Raw genomic sequence first — 26,944 nt, forward strand, 5'->3', positions numbered from 1 at the left:
GCCAAGGAATACATCCGGTTTGCGCTTTTCAAAGTAAAAGTCCCCTTTCACATTTCTCTGGAGAAACCGGACATAATAAACAGTACGTATATTATGTCTGCGGAGAAACTGCCTTCGTTTGTATATAATGCTTTTATTTTGAAAAGCTCTCGGAATGGTTCCACTACGCACTGTATAAAGTTACCTGTAGGTAAATTTATTGAGATAAACGTCGGAGGAATGGCAGAGCTTTGACAGCAGGGAGACAGCGAACACGCAGCACATTCGTGCCCGGTATGAAAGCTGTGAAGGTGCGTGCCGTAGCAGCACGTGCAGCAGATTCACACATTAAAACATGCTACCGTCTGAAAGGGGGTTATGGAGAGGAGGGCTCAGGCCAAGTGACGTCACACTACCAGTGCAGCAAAACATGGCGGCCTCAGGGTGAGTTTATAAGCTCAAATTTTCTCAAATTGCAGAAATCTTGTGACTTTTTTGTTCAACATACATATGAGCGTCACAAATATCTGTCTAATTAGGTGAACTTGTCTGATCAAATCGGGTTCCTTGTAGGAAAACTTTCAAAAGAAACCTGTGGGATTCATGACACATTCTTTATGTGCTGAATTGATCACACCTGTTTTCTGAAGTTGATGAATGCCAGGTGTTGGTGCTCATTTCTCCTAATTAGCACAGAGAATGCTCCTTTTTTGCCCATATAAGGGCGTTAGACTGCAAGGCAAGGTGCAAGCTCAGAGGGCACACATGAGTGAGAGAAGTAGCAAGATGTCAGCAACGTTCAGATAAATTTAACCATGAAACATTTGCAGTTCTTTGATAGCTCAAAAGTGGGTGCAGTGCTTCTCTGAATGACACCAAAAAGAAGGGTTTAATTATAATTTAGCACCAGTAGTGGATATTAAATGTGTGCTATAAACACATAAGCTGGATGAAATCACTGGTTCAGATGGTGCTTTTATAAGAAATGGCGTGCATCATGCTGTAATAAGATCAGGATGGATTCCAGATGGGTAAAATTGTTAAATTGGCCTTTATCAGAGTATGATTTGATTAAAACATAGGTTTATTTTAAACCCTGATGCTTATTTTTTTTTTTTTCTACAATTGCCAAAACACTATTTCTCATTCTCTGAAACAAATAGTCGGTTGCCTAAACATTCATTTACTGATGAATGTCAAGAGTGCATTAATTATTTTTAAGAGCAAATTATTTTTTCTTCCTGTTGTTGCTGATAGTGTTTTAAAGAAGTAGCGCCACCAGGGGGCAGCACCATAGCAGCAGTTGAAGAAGCTGAGTACCTACAAAGACCTAGGGAGGGCGCTGTTGTAACACTAACTGTGCTGTCTGATGTACGTGACAACATTTAAAGAAAAGGATGGATCCACGTTACTGAAGTGTACTTAAATTTAAAGAATATGGTTGCTTTGCACAAAACATCCATTAGATTTGAACACAGGAGAATCTGAGAATACCTGGATTGAAGAAGCTTCCTTTCTAACAGAGTGTTAGTCTCACGAAATCATATTAAAAACACTGTACTTTAGACCACAAGGGGAAAAGGCAAAAGCATCTTATCATGTTTTGAGTCCATGATTTCCAGCCAAAATCAAAAGAAATATTTTGACAAAAGTTTCAGAGGAAAATTGCTGATGATAGAAATCCTCCTGAAAATTTCTAACAAAAATTTCCACTCAGTCATCCTCTAAAATTCCTTGTTGGGCCTCCATTCACACTGTGATGAATGACTGTGTGCTCTTTTTCACACACACACTCATTCAAAGTGACTGAGTCAGTCTGCAGCAGCAGATTATTGATCACAGAGCAATGGAAAACCAGCATCATCATTTGTCTGCCATCACTGAGGAGAGAAAAACAGAGCCTGTGTCTCCTCTCTTCACTGCAGCACAAAAAGAGATTCTTTCTTTTAAGGCACTAGATTGTGCATGGTAGATTTTTTTTCTGATCAGGGCTGTAAAGGATACTGACACTGAATATTTGAAGGTTTCTTTGTTCATATTCTTTGACTGATGTGAGGGATTGCTGTAATGTGCAGTAACAGTCTCCCCTGTGATTCTGTAAAACTGCACATGCATGCACAAACACCTGATTGGCACCAAAGATCAGCCTCTCCTTTGCAGCAAATCCTCAAGCTAATTAATCAATGTCAGTATCAAAGCATTACCCATGTGCTGCAAATTCATGTTTGGGGAGGGAAATTATGCCAGTGTACCTGTCAGCCACTCACTAGATGTATGTTCTATATGACATATTACATGTAATGTGTATGATGATGTATTCAAGCTAGTTAAATTTCCCATTACTGATGCAATTGTGCTGCTGCTACAGAGTCCCACAAGACTTGTATTATGTCCGTCAGAGCTGCAGCTGCTTATACAGCAACTAAGAGAAAGAAATGTATGTTGTTAGACACATCATTGATGATTTAATGTCAGATGAGCTCTCAAACTTCACCTACAGACTCATTTTTAAGGTTGAAATTTACAATTATTTTCTATTAGTTGTTTTTATTTAATCCTGACATAATCGCTTCCTTGTTGATACAAAAAGCTGAAACAGAGCCCTATAATCCCTCATTTTAAGACTAATTAAAAGTACAATATGTGGAATTTTCATACTAAAATATCTACTCTAATACAACCCCAATTCCAAAAAAGTTGGGGCACTGGGTAAAATGTAAATTAAAATGGGATGCAATGATTTACAAATCTCATGAACCCATATTTAATTCACAATTGAACAGAAACAACATATCAGATGTTGAAACTGAGACATTTTACCATTTCTTTAGAACAATATGAGCTCATTTTGAGTTTGATGGCAGCAACAAATCTCAAAAAAGTAGGGACAGGACAACAAAAGACTTGGATAGTAACTGGTACCAATAAAAACTAGCTGGAAGAGCATTTTGCAACTTACTAGGTTTACTGGTCTATGGAAATTTGCATTTAAAGATCGTGGAACAATTTAAGTAAAATGTTTCTCAATGTGAAATTGTGAGGACTTTGATTATCTCAGTACATAATATCACCAAAATATTCATAGATTCTAGAGAAATCTCTGTGTGCAAGGGGCAAGGCTGGAGGTCGGTATTGAATAATGGTGATCTTCGGGTCCTCAGACAGCACTAATTAAAAACAGGCATGATTCTGTCTTGGAAATCACAGCAGGGGCTCAGGAACACTTCCAGAAATCATTGTCTGTCAACACAGTTGGCCGTGCGATCCTCATATGTCGGTTAAAGCTGTATCATGCAAAAAGGAAGCCATGTGTAAACACAATCCAGAAACGCAACTGTCTTCTGTAGGCCAAAGCCCATTTACAATAGACTGAGGCAAAATGGAGAACTGTTTTGTGGTCAAAAGAACCAAAATTTGACATTTGAACTCATGAATGCAATGGTATGGGGTTGCATTAGTGCCTATGGCGTGGGTAGCTTACACATCTGGAAAGGCACTATCAATGCTGAATAGTATAGGTTTTAGAACAAAATATGCTCCAATTGAGACATCACTTTTGCAATGGTAAACACGGCCTTGTCCCTACTTTTTGAGATGTGTTACTGCAATCAAATTCAAAATGAGCCAGTATTTCTCATGAAATGGTAAAATGAAGCTATATATAAACACAATTCAGAGTCGCCACCTTCTCTTCTGAGCCGAAGCTCATTTAAAATGGATTGAGCCAAACTGGAAAACTGTTCTGTGGTCAGGTGAATCAAAATTTGGAATTGTTTTGGGAACCACAAATGCTGACTAAAGAAGAGAGGGACCATCCAGCTTGTTAATAGTGCACAGTTCAAAAGGCTGCATCTCTGATAGTATGGGGTTGCTTTAGTGCCTATGGCGTGGGCAGCTTACACATCTGGAAAGGCACTATCAATGCTGAAAAGTAGACAGAGGTTTTAGAGCAACACATGCTCCCAATGGACAGAGACGATATGTGAATTGTGAACACAATTCAGAATCGCCACATTTCCTCTGTGCCCTCTGAGCTCATTTAAAATGGACAGATGCAAAATGGAAAACTGTTCTGTGGTCAGATGATTAAACTTTAAAATTCCTTTTGGAAATCAGGGACATTGCGTCCTGTTGGCTAAAGAGGAGGGGGACCATCCAGTTTGTTATCAGCACACAGTTCCCAGTAATCTCCTGTCCTGACCCTTATAAGAACTATATTTGTTTTTTTCTTTTCAGCGGTTTAACTAAGACATTCAGCAAGGGTTTTTCTTGGTTCAGACCAAGTGAGCAGCAGCTGCTTGTCTACCTTCCCGTCTGCAGGTCAGTATTGATTTGCTGAACATGATGAAATCATCAGTACAATTACTGCCAACTGAAACTGCTGCTAACGTGCAGTTCTGTCGGCACAGCACACCCACATGACTGGAAGCTAAAAACAAACAGCTGAGTGAAAGACAAAATAAGCAGTTTTTGAGCCGACTGGATGAGGTAAGGGCACACAGATGCTCTCACTCCCCCACATGCACACACAGGCACACAAAAACCTCAGATTAAAGTAATCTGGAGCAGTAACTGGGGTTAGAGTGACTGAGAGTAGGCTGTAATCCCATTTTTAGCTAGGGGAGGAGAGGAAATGGCATTATATATGCTTGAATGACATTGTATACGTTTTAAGAACTGAATATGTCATAAGTAAAGAGAAAGAAAAACTTGTCTCTATGCGAGTGTATCTAAGGGGTAAACCGTGTTTGACTTTGTCATAAGAGAACAGATTTTTTCTGTTTGCAGGCGGGCCAAATGCTGCTTAAGATGTTTGCCAGTGATGATGGCAATCTGTGTGTGCAGCTCTGCAGGCAGCATGTGGGATTAGTATAGAGCAAGTGGTTTTTAACAGCAGGATGTTGTGCAATCACTTGAATCTTCCAAAAATGGGCATCATATTAAAACAAATGTCCCAGCGAGGCTTCTTGTCTGATCCCTTAAATCTTTATGGAATCAAACTGTGATGATTTTCATTGCACAACTGTGCAAAACTAGGAGGAATTGTGCAACACTTGCAAGTCTGCATCACAAGGCTTCTCTGCATTACTCCTATTCAATTGACAGCTTTCTTTTAACATCATTGGGTGTCTCTTAAAGTTTTATTTAACATTCTCATTCATTCCATACTCAAAACAAATAAAAGCTTCTTCCTGAATTTTGTGCAAAGTATAAAATCTATAAAGATTAATAAAAGATTAACAACATTTTTAAGTCCGTCAGTAATTCTTTCTGCTATAGGTACATGTAGTCCAACTTCTTTTCCTCTCCGCTACCCCGTCTTTGTCTCTCTTCCGTTCCCGCTCTTCTCTCCAGAGATCACTAAAGCTAAAAGCAGGACGAGAACAGTCAGTGCTACTGCTAATGCAAAGCCAATCCAGAGATAAAAGCAAAAAGGCTAAGTGAACACTCAGAAATGCAGGCACATGAACACTCACATACATGCACACGCACATCTCCTACCTCCTAAAAGCCCCTTTTGTTTTGAGACGCTCATGCCTGATGCAGTTATATGAATCATTATGTTTTACTGCCTTCTTCTGAGCTGTATATGACTGAATGATTTCAAGAGGACATATCCGGTGTCTTTGTTCTTATCACACTTGTCCTCCCACGCTGCTGCAGAACCAGTCAATATTTGTCTAGACACAGAGGGTAAACTTAGCTGTTGATGGAATGGAAATTACAGGATATGAGGAAGGAGAAAAACCAAAATATTATGTCTGGATCAATGTCCAATCAAGCTTCAAAACATGAGGCAGTTTGTCCTGTTGCAGCATTGCTGTAAACAAAACATTCTAATGCAATAGGACATTAGTAATGTTTTTTTTAACTTAAAACTGTAAAAATAGAACTTACAATTTGAGAAAAATGGTATTATCTGCTGGCCAGAATTGTCTGGGCCCCTGACATACCCAGTGAATGGGCCCTCCCCAGTTGTGATTTATCAATGCATGTGTGTTGGATCAGTAGCATTGATGCTAAAGTCCTGGCTAACAGTTACTTAATTTTAGAGCTAAAAAGTGTGTCAAGCTTTTATTGGGTTCTGATGTCGAAATTACTTATTGGAGCCACTCTTGAACCCCCTTTCATCAATATTTCTGCCATTTTTTTTTTCAAAAAATTTTCCCACATTTTAAAAAAAACTTTTATCCAATTGTAACCACTTTTTAACCGCTTTTCATCATTTTCCTATTCATTTTTGCCCCTTTTTGCTTTTCTGGACCCATTTTTTCCACGTGTATCCCATTTTACCCACTTTTCACGAATCACTTCCTGTCATTTCCTGTGTTTTCCACTTTTATTTATTTCTTAATCCCTTTTTGCCTCTTTTAACCATTTTTTGCCACTTTTTAACTGTGTTTCACCATTTTCCCTCCCATTTTTACTCTTTTTGGCTTGCTTGCCCCATTTTCCTTTTTTTCCCAATTTCTGCCAATTTTAAACCACTTCCCACATTTCCTGTGCATTTTTGCTTTTCTCATTTCATTTTTGCCTCCTCTATCCGAATTCTGCCACTTTTAAACCCCTTTCCATCATTTTCCCTCCCATTTTGCCTTACTTGAACCATTTTTCCTTTGAACCATTTTTGCCACATTTTAACCTCCATTTACAATTTCCCACCCATATTTGTCTATTTTTGCCCTTCTTGACCCTTTTTCCATCTTTTAACCATTTTTATTGCCACTTGTCACCATTTTCCCATCCATTTTTGGCCTCCTTTTCTGTTCTCAGTCCTGGTTTGCCTCTTGTAACCCATTTTGGCCACTTTTTAATTACTTTTCACCATTTCCCCTTCTTCACTTGCTTAATACTTGTTTACCTCATCCAATTTCTGCCACTTTTTTCCACTTCTGTTCCATTTTAGCTACTTGTTACAAACTTTTCAAACCATTTTCCCTACCCATATGCTCCTCTTTGCCTTTATTGACCCCATTACTTAATTATTTTTCTTAACTTTAACTTTACAATGGAAAATAATTTTTCATGGGCCCCCCATTTGGCTGGGCCCCTAGAATCACCCCCTTTATCTCCCTTATGGGCAATCTTCATTATCTGTTTTATTAAATTGAAATATGGATTTAAAGCAGAGGACAGAATGATATAGAAGCTGACAGAGGATTACAAATGGCAGTATTTGCAGCTGGATAATGCCTTTGATTTCTCAGTACTACATTTAATGTTATTTGTGTTCACTGCATGCTTGTCTAAAGTATTTCCATGCAGTAATGGCTGTTTTTTTTCACTAGATAAAGTCTAAATGTGCATGTGTGCTGCTTATTAGTATGTCTTTGTCAGTGTGCAGCAATTTATATAACTGACAGAGGATGATAGGAGTTTTTGGGGTGTGTTGTATGCAGTTAAATAGGTCAACAGAGGGAGGGACTGTGGGGAACGTGATAACACTGAGCAGCAAGGTGATAAAAATGAGAGAAAGGAATCAGAGCATCACCCTCCCTCCTGCTTGTGCCATCTGATGCGGAGACAGTGTTGCTACGGGCAACCATTCGAGCGAGAGAAAAGGAAACAGAGAGACCTTCTGGTGGGAGGAGAGGCAGCAGAGAAGGCTGGGAGAGAAAAGAGTAGAGGAGGAAAAAAAGCCCTGCTATTTCTGCATAACCTGCCTCCCCTGCTCCGCCTGACTGATCTCCAGATGATGACGATGTTGCAAAAAAAAAAAACAGTCGAGCAGAGGACACGACATCCTGCCAGCATCAGCAGCAGCGAGGCAGGCTGCCCAATCATCAGCTGACGTGCAACCAATGAGCTGCCAGGAGGCTCCTCCTCAGCACAACCACTCAGATACAGAGACAGCACTCGCCTGGCTCAGATCTCTTATTAATGAATGGAGTGGCTCCCGGGTTGCATGTCTTCGCGCTCTCCTCTCTGCTACTCTCTGCTCTGACACAAGGCAGAAACATCAACATTGACAAGAAGGAAATCAGCTGTAGAAGAAGAGTGAAGCAGCAGCAGCCATGAAGCGACGACAAAGAAACAGAGACACACATGATGAGGACATAGCTGCAGCGGTTCAAAACAAGGATCCACATCCTGAAATCCAACCTCCAGAGTCACCTTCTCCATCATCATCCTCTCCTCCTCTTCCTCCTTTAGCCATGCCACCATCTACATCTGCTTCAACTCTCCTGGCCCTGGCCTCCCCAGCGACCCGGCGCTCCATTTCCATGGGAGACTTCCGGAGGGTGACAGGGGCGCTGCTAGCTGGATCAGAACCCCATAGCACTTCGGCAACGGCCCCCTCATCCAAACTGGTCACCCCTAGCTCCAGCATGGAGTTTGAGGCGGCTCGACGACGCCTCCTGGAGGTAGAGGAGCGCCAGCGTGTCATCAGAGAGATGGAGCGGCGGCTTGAGGAGCTCAGGGAGGTTTTTGTGCGCTCGGAGCAGGAGGTGGTGGTTCATGGGGAGCTGGTGTCACGGATTACCACAGCAGCCCAGCAGGGGGAGCTGTACGTCGCAGAGAACGGACAACGACTGAAGAAAGGCCTCAAATTTAAGAAACACCGACCCACTATTGTGTTCTCCTCCATGCTGGGACTCCGCACGTGCCTCCCCTGGCCCGTGAAGCTCAAATAGGACAAACAAGAAGCTTGCATAGAAAAATGCTTTGCATTAACTGGAAGACAGACTTCCATTCTTAAGCTATCACTTAACACAGCTGCTCTAAAGTGTCCAACTGTCTGCTCTTGTATCCTGAGGCTGGTCCTCCAGGTCTTTAGAGTGCCTACAATTACCACAAATGCTAGTGAGGAGCTTCCTGTTCTGTGCATTTTTGAGGAAATTCTCCAGCTAGAGAACCAACTGAGCTCGTACCAGTGCAATGTATAGGATGTCATATGTCTTCATTAGCTACTTTGCTGCTTGCAGTGTGATGTAGGACTTGCACAGTCGAGACAGAGCTTGGATGAGTCATTTTTCAGGTGATGTAGGAGGAGAGGTTCAGACCAGCCTTGCTGCACACCTCATAACTAATGCAGCGAACAAGCGCAAAACTAACAAGGGTTATGTAATGCAAAAGTTCCTAGAAGAGGGGCAGTAGGGGTAAGAAAAAAAGGGATGAAGAGGCTTCAAGTGAAGGGCAGTGAGGGACTCAGAGGTGAGGCTGTGATGGAGGGGATTGCTGCACTGTTACATAAAACTACAAGTGCAGCAAGAGATGCGAGGAGAGAGCATCAGATGCAGGAAACGTGCCTTGGCTTCTTTGTGTCGTGTTTTTGGAGGCATAAGAAGCAAGGGAGGCGGGAGGCAGATGAGTTGGTGCTGGGATGATTCCACCTGTGGCCTCTTTTTATCCTGTCACCTAGCAACCACTTGTCCTCTATCCTAAATCCACTTGCTCTAAAATGCAGAGCACTGTAACTACAGCACAGCTAGACAACCATGCAAGGATTTGGGAACTCTTTAATCGGCTGCATTATTTAAATCTGAATTAGAAATGACTAGGAATAGTATAAGGTACTCATTTATTTGATGATTGAATGATGCATGTGTTAGCTAAGACAGCTAAATAGAGATTTTTAAATGCACAAGTTTAGTCTAATCAGCTTATGAAGTATGTTAGATAACATATCTTTAGTATGGGTTAGTATGCAGAAGTCTAAGATCAATTAGGTCTCTTTATCCGATATGCAGACAATGACCTGAATTCTGCACATAAAAATCAGCCTCATTTTCAAGCCTAATTATTCCCTTTCTTTCTTCCTTCCTGCTTCCTCTTATTGCAGTGATTAAGTATCTCCTGTATTCTTCTCTTCCACCAATCCCTTGTTTCGGCTGCATGTGTGCACGTAGAAAGCACAGCCAATACACCAGGGAGAGATGTCTATTTTTGGCACTGGAAGGTTATGGCAAGAGAGGCAGGCGTTCAATCTTGGCGCTGTGTTCGTTCATGGAAAAAAGCTTGCATGGAGATGGTTGTATGAGTGTGCAACTCTGAAAGAATGAGATATTTCTGCAGATGGGGGATCACTGATGCTGCTTTGTTTGCTTTCTAGTCATACTGAAGAACAATGAGAGGCACATGCTTTAAAATTTCCAGAAAATCCTTGCGTGCATTTAAATATTCATAGTTTATCTCCTAGAAAAGGTAAGGACATGCTGCTGCATCATCTGAGATGCACTGTGCGTGTAAATTGCTCTTTGTCAGATCAAATATTGCAGGAAAAGGTCAGGTGTATGGCTTTTACAGCAGGTTGCCTGTGTCAGGGATCCTGCAGGCACAATGGAAGAAAACACTGATGCAAAGAAGAAATTCATGCGATAAATGGTGTAGGTTGATGCAAATCAAAAAGAACAAAGACACAGGCTAGCTTTGGATGTCTTCTATTCTTAACATAAGGGCTAAAACGACTGGTTTGTCTAATTTTCTTGGGAGCACGTTTAAAGGGACACTCCATCAATTATTCCACATGGCTGCCACTTTAGCTACATTTAGACAAGCACTCTAAAAGTTCTTAATTTCTCCATGTGGGCCCGACAGGAGGAGGCATTTGCACAAAAATGTAATAATCTATCCTGAGACGGCATCCAGGTGTATTATGGGAAATGTAGGGTCTGGTATTTCTGGAGCTTGAACCACACAGAGATGAAAAAAATTAACCACTCAAGTCTTAAGAGTTGTTTTTAAATTCCTCATTGAAAAATACTCTAATGAAGATCTATTCCAAGTTTGTATCCTAGCAGATTATGGGAAATGTAGGATCCCGGAGGTTGGATTATTTTCCCACAACTTCTCTGGTAAAAATTGTTGGAGTGCTCCTTTAAGTTAAAACAATGTGACAATTGAAATGCTACTGTGGACATCCTCAGCTTTCAGATTTCTGATTGTCACAATGACCTTATCATTGTTGAATGTTCACTTCCTCTTTATAAGCATTCCACATGGCCAAGGAAATACTGCTTTCTGCCTGTGTGCTCATCTATACCAAACACTTAGCTAGGCTAGTTCAGCTAGCAGAATTAAAGGGTCTCGTAGGCCTTAAACATGTATTCATGGTCCTATCTATGTACATAGCTGAGTTGAACCTGCATATACAGCTGGCCTATATATTGCTTCATTCATATGCCTTATGCAGCGATTGTGCATTGGCAGCGACAAAAAAAGATGGCGATAATAAAAGACGATGGTGGACAGAAAAGCTCATGACCATCACTGACCTCATCCAGAAATGTCATTATCTGGAATGGAGATGAAGAAACTCATGCACTGTTGTGGGACTTGCACCTTTTGTGTTTTTCTATGAATGATAAAAGACCATGTTTCCCAAAGATCTCTGGGCCCACTTGCAGAATGAATGTAATGTTAATTTGTACTTCCTTTTTCCCATTTAACACTATTTATAGAATGCATAGATGTTGTTTGAACCTGTGGTTGGAATTTTCTTTATAATTTAAAATCAACCCAAATGAATGTTTGGAGATGAGAAATCTACATTATAAACCTCCTGAGACCCTGCATGTACTTCAGCAGACATTCTGGTTTTTCTATAACATAGTAGTACATTTTGTGACAGGATTTTTTAGATAACTCTCCATAATCCCCATAGAAGTTAGAGTAATTTGCTTGAAATGTTTGGGGAATTTACTTTGAAATTGTCAGAAATATTTTCGGGAATATGTTTGTGAATTTTGAAGAGTTCACTTTCATGGGAAGGTGGGGAACTGATTTGAATTCGTGGAGGAATTTGATCATGAATTTTTTGAGGGAATTTCCCTATAAGCTTTCTTGGATTTCATTGGGAATTATTGGGAACATATTTCAGTAATTTCCATAATATTCCAGAGGATTTTATTTGTAATTTGCTTGAAAATTTTGGCGGGAATTGTCTTTAAAATTTTGGGGGATTTTACAGAATTTTATATTTCAGGATAATATTTGGGAATATGTTTGTTGGTATTTTCATAGGAATTTTTGGAACTGATCTGAATTTTCGGGGTAATTCGATTGGAAACTTTTGCAAGAATTTCCATTGAAATTTTTTGCATATCACTGGAAAATGTAGAGAATTTGTTTGGATGTATGTGTGTGTGTGGGGTGGGGGGGGTGGGGTGGGGTGAAATGTACCATAATTTTCCATGAAAGTCTGGTGGAATATTTGTAATTTGGTCTGGTTTGGTTTGATTTTTGTTGGAATTTCTTTGAAATTTAGGGAAATTGCTAAAAAAAAATATCTAGGAATTTACATGGAATCGGGGGATTTTATTTGTTATTTACTTGTAAAATCAGTGTACTCGAACTTTTTTTTTTTTCGTTAAAATTTGCTTTTAATTTTTTCCATCGAATTTTTGGGGATAAGTTTGTTTATTTGAAGAGTTTGATTCCAATCTGTATCGATTTGGGGGGCGGTAGGTGTAGGGTAAATTTTAGGTACTTGGAATCCGGGGAACTTATTTGTGTCTTTGTGGGCTTTTATTGGAAATTTTTGGGGAATTTTCCTTGAAATTTTCCTTGGTATTTTGGGGGATTTGAATTTGTAATTTGCTTGAAAATTTTGGTGGGAATTTTCTTGAAAATTTTGGGGTTTTGAAGAATTATATATTTCAGGATGCTTTGAAATTTTGTTTGGAATTTGGGGAATCTGCTAGGAAATTTTCAGGTATTTTCATGGACATTTAAGGGATATATTTGTATATCTGGGAGAGTTTGATTTGAACTTCTGGTGGTTGCATGGAAATTTTTAGGTACTTTCACTAAGATCTGGGGAACTAATTTGAAATTGTTGGGGAATTTGATTTGAAATTTTGAAGATTTTCATTGAAATATTCTTGGCTGGGAATTTTAGGTCATTTGTTTGGATGTTTGGGGATATTTGTTTTAGAAAGTTTCAAAAATTTTCCAAGGAATTTTGGTGGATTTTTTTTATAATTTGTCTTGAAGTTTTGGTTGGAATTTGCTTTGAAATTTTCAGGAATTATCCATGGATTTTTTGGGAAAAGTTTTATTTAAATCATCAGGCTTTTTCTGACAGTTTCACTGACATATACAATAAATATTTGACCAATTTTTTTAAAGAGGAGGACTTTTTGATATTTTGGAAATATTTAACATCTTTAAAGGACATCTTCAAGACCTCCAGGGCTTTAAGTGGAAATTTAGCTCATAGTACCAACTGTCCAACACAGCATAAATCTACTCAGAGAGATTTTTCAGCAGAAACAGAGCCTTTGGGGATGTGCTGCTCTGTTTATAGTTGCTCCTCAGCCTTTAAACTTTTCAGGTCCCACATATCCAAAAGAAGTGGGAGAAACTAAAAATGCATTGTGAATAGGAGCTCAGGTCTCAGGAAGTTATCACAGTTCAAAGCTCTTTACAAACCCAGCCAAGCACAGGTCCAAATATCTTGATCCTGATATTTTGTGTTTGCTTATGTGATGTAGGGTATTTTTGTTTCATTGGATTAAGCACAGAACCTTTTATTTCCTTGATTCAGGTGATTTTGACTTATAAATGACAGTATGATGATAATTTATCGACTGTGAGCTGTATTTTATTCTGAATGTTAAGTAAAACTTTACTTAGAAATTGTAATAAGCTTCATGCAAACAGAATGTTTGGGGTCATTTTGCTTTCAGGTTCAGATATGACATGAAACAGCTATTTGGATGTTACTGCAGGGCCTTAATCAAACTATTGATGAGAGATTAAGACACAGACAAGACAATCGGCTTTCAAAATGTGATTAAGAAACAGCCTGAATGAGTTAAAGTTGTCCCCAAATGTCTCTGTTGTGCCTGCACTGCTTCTGGATTAACTTGCTTTCTGCTGCACATTTAAAGGGTGAATGTTCTGCTGTTTAATGCTTCAGGTTTGCCACCACTTAAATATGTTTCTTGACACTATCATTTACTTGAGCAAAGAGCTACAGTGTACAAGACTAGTTCATTTTAAGCATTATCAGGTTTTGTAAAAAGGCTGAATTATTAGAATAAATCATCTGAAAGACTAAAATGTTAGAGCGATTTCTTCTGTGCAAACATGATGGTGGGGTCTCTAAATATTACATTATTTCACTGTTGCGTGGGAGCTCTTAGAAGTAAACGGGGTCATTCTACGTCAGAGTGCAGTGGCAGCACAGAATCAGAAAACTTTGACGTAACAAGACACAGCAGAGAACTGAGAGCAGATAGTCATAGAGAGTCTGTATGTATGAGCCTCATCTCAGCTGATTATTACGTTAAATGGATGTTAGATAACCTTGAGTTCAGATGGCAATGGCACGATTACTGGAAATATATGCCATTTCCAAGAGCTCATTATAGCAGACCAGGATTTGTGAAGTTCCATTAAGCTGATGCTTCTGCTGTTGCTCACTTAATGAACGGCATTAAGCTTGGAGATGGATTTCAGACAGGCAGATCGGCAGATCTAGGTTATAAGGATGTTAGAACATCCTCTATTATGTATCATTTTCAAAAATTATGCAATCAAATACATAAAAACTTGACATACTTGTAGAAAAAATGCTAATGAAGGACCCAAGCACTAGTTGGGGCTATAAAAATCCAGATATTAAAGCTTGCTCTAGTATTTCATGGATTATTCTTGTGTTATAAAATGATATACCTTGTGTTTATAAATGAGCATAAAGCAAATAAGAGCATTAATAAATGAAACTATATTAGAATTTACATAATGCTACTTGTGTGCATTAGTACACATTCAGGATTAATGGAGGGAAATTGCTGTGTGTGTAAATGTAGCACTCAGCTGGCAGAGCAGAGCAGGCCTTGGCATTATGATCCTGGCTGTTAGTGAGGTGGCGCGTTATGTAAGTGGCAGGTCGGGATGTCATCGTCCTGGCTCTGAAACGGAGGATCAGGTCCCTGGAACGTCCACATGGGAGGTGAAGTGAGACAGGACAGAGAGCTGCAGGGAAAACTGCCAGGAAGGATGGATAGATGGAAAGGTTTAGCTTTAGGGCAGCACTGAGGATGGAAGGAAAAAATGCTAAGAGGGAGGAAATGCAGTTTTTATAATGGACATACATGGGGTGCAGAGGCTGATTTATTTAGATTGGGAGCAGTGATTATTTATCTGGAGATGTACAGTGCATCTAGAAAGTATTCAAACCCCCTTCCATTTCTAATGTTGCAGCCAGATGCTACAGTCATTTAAATTCGTTGTTTTTCTCATCAATCTGAACCAGGGGTTCTCAGGCTTTTCAGCCTGTCGCCGAGACCGGGGACCCCACCGTGCTTCGGGGTGGTTGAAGCGTAGTTTAACACAGACATGCACATTCAAGAATAGTCATGTGCACACTTACATTTTAAAGATTTCTTAAACATGATTTTGATTAGAGCAGCGGTCATCTAGTACATTTGCACAAGGGCCAGATTTAGTCTTGACAGAGGCTCTGGGTGACGGACTTTCAAATAAACCACAATTAAATAATGAATATGTTGACCTTATTCACATATTATTGTAGTAGTATTTGTATTTTCTTTCAACATGCAGAAATGTTTAGGCATTACCATTGAGATCTAGCTCTATTATCTATAATGCAGCAGGCCAAAAGGTGACAGGCCCGCCCACTGAAAAACCCAGAGAATAGGACCTCCCTAATTGTGACTTAGCACCAATATTAACTCTTGTTGGACACTTTTTCACTTTATTTGGCTTTTGCCACTTTCCTGCCAATTATTGCCTTTCTGTGCCACTCTTTAACCCCATTTCATCACTTTGCCAGGCTATTTTTGCTTCTTTTGACCCATTTTTGATGCTTATTTGCCCCTTGTAACACATTTGTTATCTTTGCCCTTTTTTCCTCTTTTAACCAACTTTTGCCACATTTTAACCCCTTTTCACTGTATCTGACCGTTTTTGCAACATTCCCACCTGTCTTAACTTTTAAAATATATTTTTAAAAAATTTACTAATAAAAGCAGACAAGTTATTTTTTGAGAAAACAGATCAGATGTTCAGACGTTAAAAAACTTTCAATATAAGTCGTTTTGGGGGTGGATTTACCAGCAGATATTTTAAGCCAAAATATACCCTTAAAACCACAAAATCTTCTTTTCTGAATTTAATGATCTTCCGCTGGATATGAAGCTTTAGGGGCCTGATATGGCTCTTGGGCTGGCAGTTGATGATCAGTGGATTAGAGCATAAAGTCAACAAATGACAATGTTGTTATTTTACATTTAACTAACTTTATGCATAGATCTGCATAAAAACTGGTAAAATACAGCATTTGAAATCATTTGAAAACATGCTTTATTTTTGGAAAGGCATATTGTGACCCCCTCACAGTGTCTCTGTGTGTCTCTCCCCATCATGATAAAGTAAAAAACAGAATTTTAGACATTTGCAAATTTATGAAAAATCCAAAACTGAAATATCACACTGATATGAAGTATTCAGATCCTTTGCAACAACACAAAAGTTTAGCTCAGATTCCTCCCATTTACCTGGATCCTTGCTGAGATGTTCCTACACCCTGATTGGAGTCCACCTGTGTTAAATAAACTGATTGGACATGATTCGCACAGACCTCTAAAGAAGGCCTCACAGCTGACAGTGCATATCAGAGCAAAAACCAAACCATGAGGTCAAAGGAACTACCTGCAGAGGTCAGAGACAAGATTGTTGCAAAGCACAGATCTGAGGAAGACTACAAAAACATTTCTGCTGCACTGAAGACTCCCAAAATCACAATGGCAAGCACTTGGAGGACAACCAGGATTCCTCCATGAGCTGGACGCCAAACTGAGCAATTGGGGGAGAAGGGCCTTAGCAGGAGAGGTGACCAAGGACCTGATGGTCATTTTGACTGAGACCCAGAGATCCTGTGTGGAGATGGGACAAAGTTCCTGAGGGACAACCATCACTGCCGCCTCCACTGATCTGGGTTTTATGGCAGAGTGGCTAGGCGGAGACCATAAAGCCCAGATCAGACTCAAGACTGCATATTTGTGGTTACAGTCAAAAGAATATTTTACAAAATGCACCACTTTTAAAGTCTGGTTGCTTTTATTGTCCATGAAAGGAGACAACATCCATCCCTTTGCATTTGTCAAACCCATGGTGCATTTACAACACTCTTTGCGAGGGAGTTTTTGTGCCAAATATCAAACACATCACCTAATTTCCATGATAAAAAACTCGACAGCACTTTATTGAACATATTTATGTAAATGTTACAAAAACATTAACATTTGTCAGTTACTAAATGTAGTAGCACTCTGCAGCCATCACTGTCTCACAGGTTTCTGATAAAATGTCTGCTCTGTGATTTGCTCGCTTATTGGTCAACGGTGTACGAAGATGGCATCAGGAGGAACAGTCACAAGCAAACAAACGTCTCATCAGTTTGTTCATGAATGATTAAAGGAAGGTAACGCCTGCTTCCTACTCATCAATTTCGATGTTTGTTTTGTGATGGAGAATCCTCTCTGAACACTGATTATTTCTCTGTTCCCTTTTTTCTCTCTCTGACAGTCTTTTGACAAAGTAACAAATCAGAGGGGGGGATACAAAATAGGAAGACATCACATTGATAACATGAAGGAATTATAATGTATACAACAGATAATAAAGACGGTTATATAAACTGTACATCTGTGGATGTTTTAGACAATTATGTACAACAAATTGTGGGTGAAATGTGTTCCATTTTTTATGTAACTAGTTTCAAAAGTGGAGAATAACAGCCCAGCTCTTCTCTAAAGGTTCCTAAATCCTGGAAGCTAATCTGTGTGTTCAGTAAGTGCATGTGTGCGTGCATGTATCTGGAGAAATACACAAGCTGAACAAATTACTGCAGTGGGGTGCTGATACTAACGAGCTCTTTCCAAGTGCCATTTCCTGGTAGAGCAGAGTCTTTTTCTTTTTTATAACACCGTGCCGTTATTCCAGGTCCTCCAGAGACAAGACGCTTGGAGCCAGAAGAAATTAGATCCCTGTCTCTCCATGCAGCCTGTGCGCCGTGCCCAGTTTCAGGATGGTGAGCTAAAGTTTCAGATCTCTCCAGGTTCGCCCAGACGCCTGCCTGCTTTGTTGGAGACAGACCGGCAGGCACAGAGCCACTTTTAGAGTCCCGGGGCAGGTCTTGATACTCAACTCAAATCCAAGTCTCAGTACGCTACAATTCAAAAAGACTAGAAGATTTCAGTTCACATCAAAAAACAGCTGCATCCCTGTACAGCGGCGTGCCGTGTTTATGTCTGCAGTCTCCTCCAGATTTCTTCTCCATGAGTTCAAAGTGCCTTTTTTCGCCTGCAGGTAAGTTTGGCCTTCAGGTGCAGATCCTAGAACTTAAAAATATCTTGTATAAAGTTAAATGGACATTCGAACCAAAAAGGCATTTGTACCTACTGAATGTGGTTCATGGTGTTTCAAACATGCAAAGGAAATAATTTTGTCATGAACAGAGAGGGTTCATGCAGAAATAAAACCCTTCAGCTCCCTTTTGGACTTCTAGGATGATTAAATGTTAAGGATATAAATAAAATTAAGGCCATAAAATCCTAATACAGGATTTACATCCTCAGTTGACCTTTGGTTGATGTGGAAATAAATCCTCAGTTTGTCATATTGTAAAGTTCCCATAAGATCCAGAAGAAAAAGAGTCCACTCTGAAGGATTAAATCCACAAGTTCCAGTAGACTTCCCATGCTGGTTGATTTGATCATCCATAATACCGTGCAGTTGGTCCATATTCCCATGCTGCTTCAGTCTGACAGTTTGTGGACATAGTTGACGGGGAAGGTCCCGTGCCTGCTCGGGTCTCCCTCTATGTGCCCAACCTGTTTGTGTGAAAGTAATTTCACTTCAATGGTTCATATTTCTTACTTTAATTTCACATTTGTTCCAAAAAACAGCAATAGACATTAGGAGTGTGACAAGAGCTCATGCCACGAGATTTCTCGTTGAGGGGCTGACTGTCTTGCAAGATCAATATGCCACAGAAATGCATAGCAGCAGCCACTGTGATATAATACAGTCCTGGACTGGAAAATAAAAAAAGATGTCCCTGAAACTTTAAAATCGTTCACTGGTAAGGAACAAAGCTGATTCGTGAACTGTTCAGATCAGCACTCCCAACTCCTCTTCCTCCCTTATCTGCGCTTTTATCGCACATGATTGGCGGATGGATAATGTGTGAAATATCAAATACTGCTGCTAAATACCTGTGCAGTCACTTTGAGGAACGTTTAAATTTGGTTTTGTTTCTATATAAGTGCAGACTCTCCTTATCCAACTCTTTAGCAATTCCCTTTTCAATTACTCTTTGTGAATTTTCTTTTAAGAAAAAGTAGACTTTATAGCTTTTTCACTGTTAACTTAAATTTTATTGAGTCTCTTTTTCTATGAACTCTGAACAAGATGTATGCCACCTTCAGTGAGAGTCAATGACAAGTACAATTTAATTTCTGGGTCTAATAAAATATTTTGGTGAATAAAAGTGTTAAACATCAAGTTTTTAGGAGGAGAACATGTTAAAATGCACAAAAATTCTCTTTTTTTTAAAGGAAATATCTTTTAAAACCAACTGCTCTCTGGATCTTCGGTCTCTAAACTTGAATTAGAATAAAATACTAATTATTTTCTTTAAAATATAAAACCTTACAGTAACTGTAATACTAGTCTCTGGGTCCTTGATCTCGGAATGTATAAAACGAAATTTAAACCTTGTACAAAATTAACAGTTCTGGCACAAATGCATGAGATGCATGCCTTGCATGCACTTCCAATTTGACAGACGTTTCACGTCATGCTGTTGGTAAATTGTTTGAGAAATTAAGCCAAACTTTCGACCGCTTTAGCCTGTTTCTGTGACTGTCCGCCATGTTTTCTTCCTTGACTTCTCTGTTCTTGTTGGTGCTTACTGCCTCTTGCGAGACTGTTTGTCAAGGCAGGGGGGAATACGGCACTAATAAGGGAATTGTTAGGATTAAATGTAAAAGGTGTCAGCGGATCGAACCATTGAAACCGGTTCTAAACTGGAATCGGTTCTCAATTTCTATCCCTACTTTTAAGTGATGAAGAAAATTTTGATTTTAATGATGCCTTTTTATATTTCAGTTTGATGTCAGCAGTTTTTAAAGTACTTCCAAAATAATCTAAATTTAAATATTAATAGAATTGTAGCAATGAGTGTACAGTGTGGTAAAAAGACCTAGACTGCAAGGAGATTTGATTTGAAGGGTTGCTAAAATGCACAGCTTGAGTCAGAGTTAGACAAAACAAACTAGATGTAAGCAATCATATTTCGTACATGGCAGTTTGCTTAAATATTGCTGAATAGACCTTTATTGCTTTGCATTTGTGACCTTTAAATTTTCCACTTAAGCGTTGCCACCAAAATTTAAAACAGTTTAAAATCTTATCTCTTCTCGTGAGCTCAGTGTCTTATCACACCCCTAATAGACATGGCTTTGTATGGCGTGAAGAAGTTGCAGTTTCACTTACCCACCAGTGGGGGTCATTAGTGGCTGTCACCACAATGATCTCATCTTTGTAAAAGGTGAGCTGCTCAGAACTGGCTACTCTGCAGTCCACTAAAGCCTTGACACGCTTGTGATGTGGCCTGCTGCCAGAAACCTGCAGGAGACATGGGATACTCTTTCAATGTGCCACCAATAAAGTGTGAAATCTCACAGGCTCTTTCTGTTTTTCCACAGAAGAAGTCCTGTGGAACTAATGATTGTAATATGAAGGACTTAAAACTAAAGGCTGAGTTTAAGATAAGGAGGTTTATATGATTTTACCATAGCATTCCTGCGTGGCCGTGGGGCACAGGTCACAGTGGGTGAAGATGACGGTGCTGGAGTGGGTGCTGGAGGACTATTCCCCACTAAACTGCAGTACAGCTCCTCCTGGCTGCCTACACAGCTTGGAGACAACACGCTACACTTCCCCTGGCTGCCTCCTCCACTGCTGGTCCGACGATACGAAGTGGTTTTCTCAGAACTAGAAGATGGAGAATTCCCATTGAGTACTGCTAAAAAAAGCGGATAATCTTTTTTAAAAAATTTTTTGGTAGGACAAAATATGACAATAAACTCTCTCACCTGACAGGCCCAATGTGGTTCTGAGAAGAGGATGATGATGATGATGATGATGTGACACTGCTTTGAGAGCCAAAACAAGCACCAGATTGGCCCTGTCCCTTTAAGCCTCCCTGGCCATGGGGAGATCTTGGTGGTCTGCCCCCTTGGCCTTGGGTTTCTGTGTTGGCTGAATGTGTGCTGTGTCTGGCCTGTGTCTGGGGACTGGAGGAGTTGGGGTTAGAGCAGCGCCGTGGGATGCCATTGCCTTCCTGTGAAGTCACTGAAATCTGGGGGTCTGAGCGGCCTGTGGAGGGGAAAAGAAATGTAGCAAAAAAGTAGAACAAGAGCGACACAATGCACTAATCCCTATGCAAAAAAACAGTGCAGTGAAAAAGTATTTGCCCCCTTCCTGATTTCTTATTTGTTTGCACATTTGCCACAATTAAATGTTTCAGATTATCAAACAAATTTTAATACTATATAAAGACAACCTGAGTAGATACAGCTTTTAGATAATGATTTCATTTCTTAAGGAAAAAAAAGCCTTCCAAACCTTCCTGGCCCTTTGTCAAAAAGAAAATTCTCCCTAATCGTTCGCAAAAACTGGCAATGAGTCTTTCACATTGCTGTGGAAGAATTTTTTCCCACTCTTTTTTTCAAAATGATCTAAATTCAGCCATATTGGAGGGTTTTCCAGCATGAACGGCTTGTTTAAGGTCATGCCACCAAATCTGAATCAGATTTATGCTCGGACTTTGACTAGAAAACTTAAAAAAAAAAAAAAAAAAAAAAAAAAAAAAAAAAAAAATTCTTTTTGTTTATTTATTTTACCATTTGGTATTACTTTTTCACAAAGGGTCAGGTTGGTTTGGCTGGCTCTTTCCCTTAAGGAATTAAATCAGTTTCTTAGTTCTAAGTAAATAAATGAATAGAGCAACATCAATAGCTGTAATTTTTTAAGGTAAAGGCAACAGATGTTTATTTTATGGATAAACATGTTTGAGTTGCTCACCTCTCTGGATGGATTTAGCTGGCAGAGGTGGTGGTGGCGCTGATACTCCAGAGGGGGCGCTGTTTGTGGGAGGATTTCTGTATAAGAAGTCTATATTCTCGTAAGTCTGACACGGCCTGCTTCCTGCATTACCATTGGCACCATTAACCACGCTCCAGCGGGAAAATGACGATCCACTTCCTCCGTTTGTGGACAAAGGAGAGCGATTTTTGGGTAATGGGCTCACCTGGAGAAGAGTGTAAAGTTATCTTCTGGCTCTTAAAAACTTCATCTTTCTTATAAACGATATTAGAAGGAAAAAGTGCTGTTGTCCAGATTTTATTATGCTTTATCTTAACAGAGACACATAGTCAATAAAGAGAGTGCCTGTGCATGTTCATGTGTGTTTACCCTTTCGTCCAGGTCATCCTCACTGTCATAAAACTCCTGGGACTGTGTCTCCCACATGAACTCCACGTGGATCTGTGAGTTGAACTTCCCACTCTGGGCCAGCTCCAACTAAAACACACCACAAAGAGCACAGAAACATCACACATACCCTATTATTCAACTTAATGAAGAGGAAGCAGCTATCATTTTGCACTTAGCTTTAACAAACAGAGACAGATTTTTGGCAATTATGCATCTGGACTGTTTTTGGTCCAAATCCAGGAGTTTAAAAAACAGAGGAGAACACATAATTTAATGATTTTGTATTTGCAGTTAAAATATTCTGAGATTCTTAAGGGGATATTTCAGCATTTTTGAAGCTGGGTCATGTGAGGTACTTGGCAATAGTAGTGGCATTAGCCTCCAGAGATTTCAGTATGCACTATGGGAAAGCTAAGCTATACAGTGCACTATAGATGGGTATAGTTGCTCTGCGTCATGTAGCAAGTTTGAGGTAAAAATGGGCTGAAAAACAATGTTGGCTCAACACTATATCTATATCTATCTTTTTTGAAGTGGTTCATTTTTCACCCAGAAAGACACTATCAGAAATCACTCTGTTAGGTTAGGCTATTTACTGACCTGCCCCAGTGGCCCTGTGGTAAGTTAAGCAAAATCACTCCCCACTGCTTATCTGCACTCTGAACTGTTGTCACAAGCGGGGCTTAACTTCTTCAGAACATTTCTAATCAGTGGATTGTGGCTCAGAGATGCCTGCAGCCTGCATCACTCCCCATCCAGAGTTCCCTGCCATTCTGACAGCTGTTGAAGTGGAAAAAAGAGCTGATATAACTAGTTTTAGTTTAGTTTGTTGGTGCTTCCTCTGACGAACAAACCTAACTGCTGATCAGATATTCTGAGGAAGAAGGTAATGTGGCCAGTAGCTGAAGCTTGTGTTGCAAAATAGTGCCCAATACAGAGGCTTTGGGGGGAATAAAACACGTGAAAATTTTGAGATAGCGTACAATTGAGCCAACATTGTTTTTGGGCCCAATTACCCTTAAACCCCCAAAATTTTGAGCAACTGTACTCATCTGTAGCACAGTATAACTTAGCTTCAACAAACGCGTCATGCATAAAGGGGCACCACACACAAGTCTCTGGAGGATAATGCCTCTACTTTTGCAAAGTACCTTGTACCAGTGATTTTCAAATGTTTATTTCCCGAGGTACACCAAATCACATCAACAATGCATGGTTTTCAAATTCACAACACTCACCTAGACATGCCACATTTCAGCCATACTAGCCTATTCACAGTTACCAATTAGAGCGATCTGCTGCAGCTATTTTAATTATTTTCGAGTTAGAAATGACCAGAAATACAGCAGAAGAAAAAGTTTTTTTCTTAGTTGTCCAATTTATTGATTTTTTGATAATAAGTGATATTGCAAGTTCTAAAACGATATTACGGTATCAAGAATACCAGTGAAAACACATGTAAAATTCCCATTGCACACCAAGATTTGCCTCAAGGCACAACGGTGAGCCTTGCCACTGCCTTGCACAATCCGACATGAACATGTCCCTTTTTAGATTCAATAAAAATGACTTTTAAAAAAAGAAAAGTATTAAAATGCTGTCAACACAAGCCTTGTACCTCCCTGTGCATTTTAGGAAAACCTGTTCAATTTATCTTTCCTGTCATCTATCAGCACATCATTTGGACAGAAAAGACACTGAAAAAGAAGCTTTAAGAAATCCCTCAGAGAAAAAGGCGAAAACAAAACTTATTGAGGGAAGAGGAGGCCTCTTTTCAGTGACTACACAAAAGGCCTGTAAGGATCAAACAGGATATGACACAAAGCAGATCAGATTCAGTGGGGCAGATGGCCGGTAAGAAAATAAAACCAGTTTATAAATGAACCACAATGAGACCTGATGAGGATAAGATTCCTGATCCCTGGAGTGAGTTTTTAGCCAAGCTTTGCTGCACAGGGAGTTATTTTAAGGTAGTATTTCCAGCTGTAGAAGTTGTCTTGTTTCGCTTCTGGATTTGGCTTTCTGGTACACTTTTTTATGTTGCAATTCAACTCTTTTTAAATGTTTGTGTTCTCAGGATTTATTAATCAAATTTTAAATAAGAGTGTGGGGTCTCACCAGCTCTACACATTGTGTGTGCTGCAGCTTCCGTGCAATATCCAGGGCTGTCTCTCCTGATGAGTTAACTACAGAAGATGTAAAAAAATCAGTGGTTAGAGTGTTTACTGATTGCACAAGGAGTACTGGAGTAGAGGGGTACTGAAGGTACCTGTTTGAAGGGCTGCCTTTGCTTTGAGCAGTAACTTAAGAGACTCTGGTTTGTGATGCAGGACGCTGTAGTGAAGAGCCGTGTTTCCTTCTGCTGTTCTTTTCTCCAAACAGTTGCTGTCAGTGATGATATAGTACAGGAAGACAGGTTAAATGTTGCCAACCAGCGATTAATCCTTATCTAATAAGGCGAATGAGTAATTGTGTACGTGTCTAACCTGTTCTGGCAGAGGAAATCCACCAGAGCCAGGGAGCTTTTTTCCTCCAGACGGACAGCAAGATGGAGAGCAGTCTCCTTAATCCCCTTGAATGAAAAGAAAAATAGGTAAAATAGTTGGCCCTCAAAAGAGAATTATGCAAAACCTGTACTGTCAGCCTTGCAGTTGCATTATCTGTCTTGCCCAAGATCTACTAGCTAGTGATGCTAATGTAAAGGGTTGAGCGTGCAACCACTAATTTGTGTTTTTGTGCCCTACATCTTTAAACACTATCAAGCAGAAGAAACACAGAAGTGCCTGCGTAATTCAATGAGCTCGTCTCCCTTGTTCTCGAGAGACTTGAGCTCTGACCTCAAAGCTGAAATAATAAACGTCGGCCTTCCAACACAAACAAACACTCACATTTACGCACACAGGGAAGTCTGCAGAGCTGTAAACGCTATGCTGAGCAGGAAGTGTATGACGGGAGGGTCATTAAAGACAAGATGAGGCATTTTAGAGAGACAGCAGAGGCGGAGAGAACACGATGAGAGGATGAGGAAAGAGAGATTGGATTAGAGGCTAGCAGAGATGGGAGGGCCTCTGACTACCCGCCCATGTGAAGCATGCACACCAGAGGACAATTAACACATAGTTCACATACTGTATCTGTCCACACCTCCTACATACTGTATGTGGACACATTGTAGGGGATATGATTCTATTTTTAGACATTTGAGCCACATTTCTAGTGTAACTTTTTGAAATATCACACAAATGTGTGCTTGGCTTTAAACCTGCTGGGTGGGCGGCCTTTGCAGGATGTAGCCGCCATTCAAGCTAAATGCATGACATCTGTGGGAATGTTATAGTTTAAATTTGTCACAACATGCTTTCCCACCCCAACAGGATACATTTCAGGAAGGAGAGCAGCTGTGGAGATTCACGGAATTATCCTAACCTGTCCATCAGGGAGTGTGAGCGGTTTGGCGAGCTCTGCTCCTTCAGCGTAGAGCTGCAGAAGAGAAGTGAGGTCACGACTCCTCACGGTGTCATACAGCCGGCAAGGGTCTGCTTCTTCTCTGCGCTGGACATAGCGCCGCTCAGCATATTTTGCCACTATGTACTCCTTTCTGGCATTCCTGTTCGAGAATTTGAGGAAAAAGATCAAAGTGAATATTTGACAAACATAACTCGCCATGCTTATTCTTTCTAAACAATCAGACTGTTGGTTTATACAAATCAGGGACTCACATGTCACTGTGTGGCAACGGTTTGACAGAGTCATTTGGAAGGCCCGCCTCCATGATGTCATTGAACCTTGTGTTGCCAATACTGACTGCCAACTGAAATGACACAAAGATGTTTCTTTAAAAGCATTCAATTAAAGGCAGGCGGTTACATAATGACTGTAATTAGGACAACCTGACAGTGCAAAATCCATCATTATTGTGTGTTTTCAGTTTTTCCATGTATGCTTTAAGTACCAGAAGCTCAGATGTGCTAAGCAGGTCCAGAGTAAGGGACTGGATCCTGGAGTAGTGGACCCCCAGCTCTCTGTGGATGCCTGAGCACTCTATACATGTCAGGATGCCCAGGTTGGTTGACAGCCATGTTGGATCTGAAAAACAGAGCAGAAAGGAAAGACCATTGGAAACACAGAACTCTTTAGAAACGCAGCTGGAAAAAATCAGAATCAGCTTTATTGGCCAAGTATGCTTATGCAACAAGGAATTTGACTCTGGTTAGCTTTGCTCTCTGGAATTAAACAATAACTATAAAAGATAAATAAAACTGAAAAAAGTAATAAAAAACGAGAAAAGATAAATAAGTGCAATTGTGCATATGAGATGAGGAATTTTACCACAGGGAGCTTCCTTGCTTCACTGGAGCTACAGTAAATAGATATGCTGGTTTAAATGTCCATATGAGGTGAGGCATTTTGACACAGTGAGCTTTCTTACAGTCTTTGAGAATAGTAAATATTTCTATTAGACAGGGCTAAGATGCTTGTTAAATTAAAG

The 26,944-nt window shown here is 40.0% G+C and overlaps 1 protein-coding gene and 1 long non-coding RNA gene across 3 annotated transcripts in view; one reads left to right on the plus strand and one right to left on the minus strand.

Annotated features, from left to right (window-relative positions):
* Positions 1–197: 197 nt before the first annotated feature.
* Positions 198–18,026, plus strand: LOC121526031. The gene is made up of 4 exons (XR_005993283.1): positions 198–423; positions 4,216–4,299; positions 4,389–4,467; positions 17,896–18,026. It is a non-coding gene; the product is annotated as an uncharacterized LOC121526031 (long non-coding RNA).
* The window catches only part of asap3 (ArfGAP with SH3 domain, ankyrin repeat and PH domain 3), a 34,073-nt gene continuing 24,254 nt past the window's right edge, over positions 17,126–26,944 (minus strand). For both annotated transcript variants that reach the window (XM_041812300.1, XM_041812299.1), the window contains exons 15-26: positions 26,408–26,541; positions 26,175–26,266; positions 25,882–26,062; positions 24,942–25,027; positions 24,725–24,840; positions 24,574–24,641; positions 22,435–22,542; positions 22,045–22,270; positions 21,054–21,336; positions 20,751–20,952; positions 20,452–20,583; positions 17,126–18,785 (exon numbers count right to left, since the gene is read on the minus strand). In XM_041812300.1, the coding sequence (XP_041668234.1) occupies positions 18,711–18,785; positions 20,452–20,583; positions 20,751–20,952; positions 21,054–21,336; positions 22,045–22,270; positions 22,435–22,542; positions 24,574–24,641; positions 24,725–24,840; positions 24,942–25,027; positions 25,882–26,062; positions 26,175–26,266; positions 26,408–26,541 (1,703 nt within the window). In that variant the 3' untranslated portion in view covers positions 17,126–18,710. The remainder of the gene's footprint in view (positions 18,786–20,451; positions 20,584–20,750; positions 20,953–21,053; positions 21,337–22,044; positions 22,271–22,434; positions 22,543–24,573; positions 24,642–24,724; positions 24,841–24,941; positions 25,028–25,881; positions 26,063–26,174; positions 26,267–26,407; positions 26,542–26,944) is intronic.

This window comes from Cheilinus undulatus, linkage group 18 (genome assembly GCF_018320785.1).
Source record: "Cheilinus undulatus linkage group 18, ASM1832078v1, whole genome shotgun sequence".
Taxonomy (NCBI): Eukaryota; Metazoa; Chordata; class Actinopteri; order Labriformes; family Labridae; genus Cheilinus; species Cheilinus undulatus.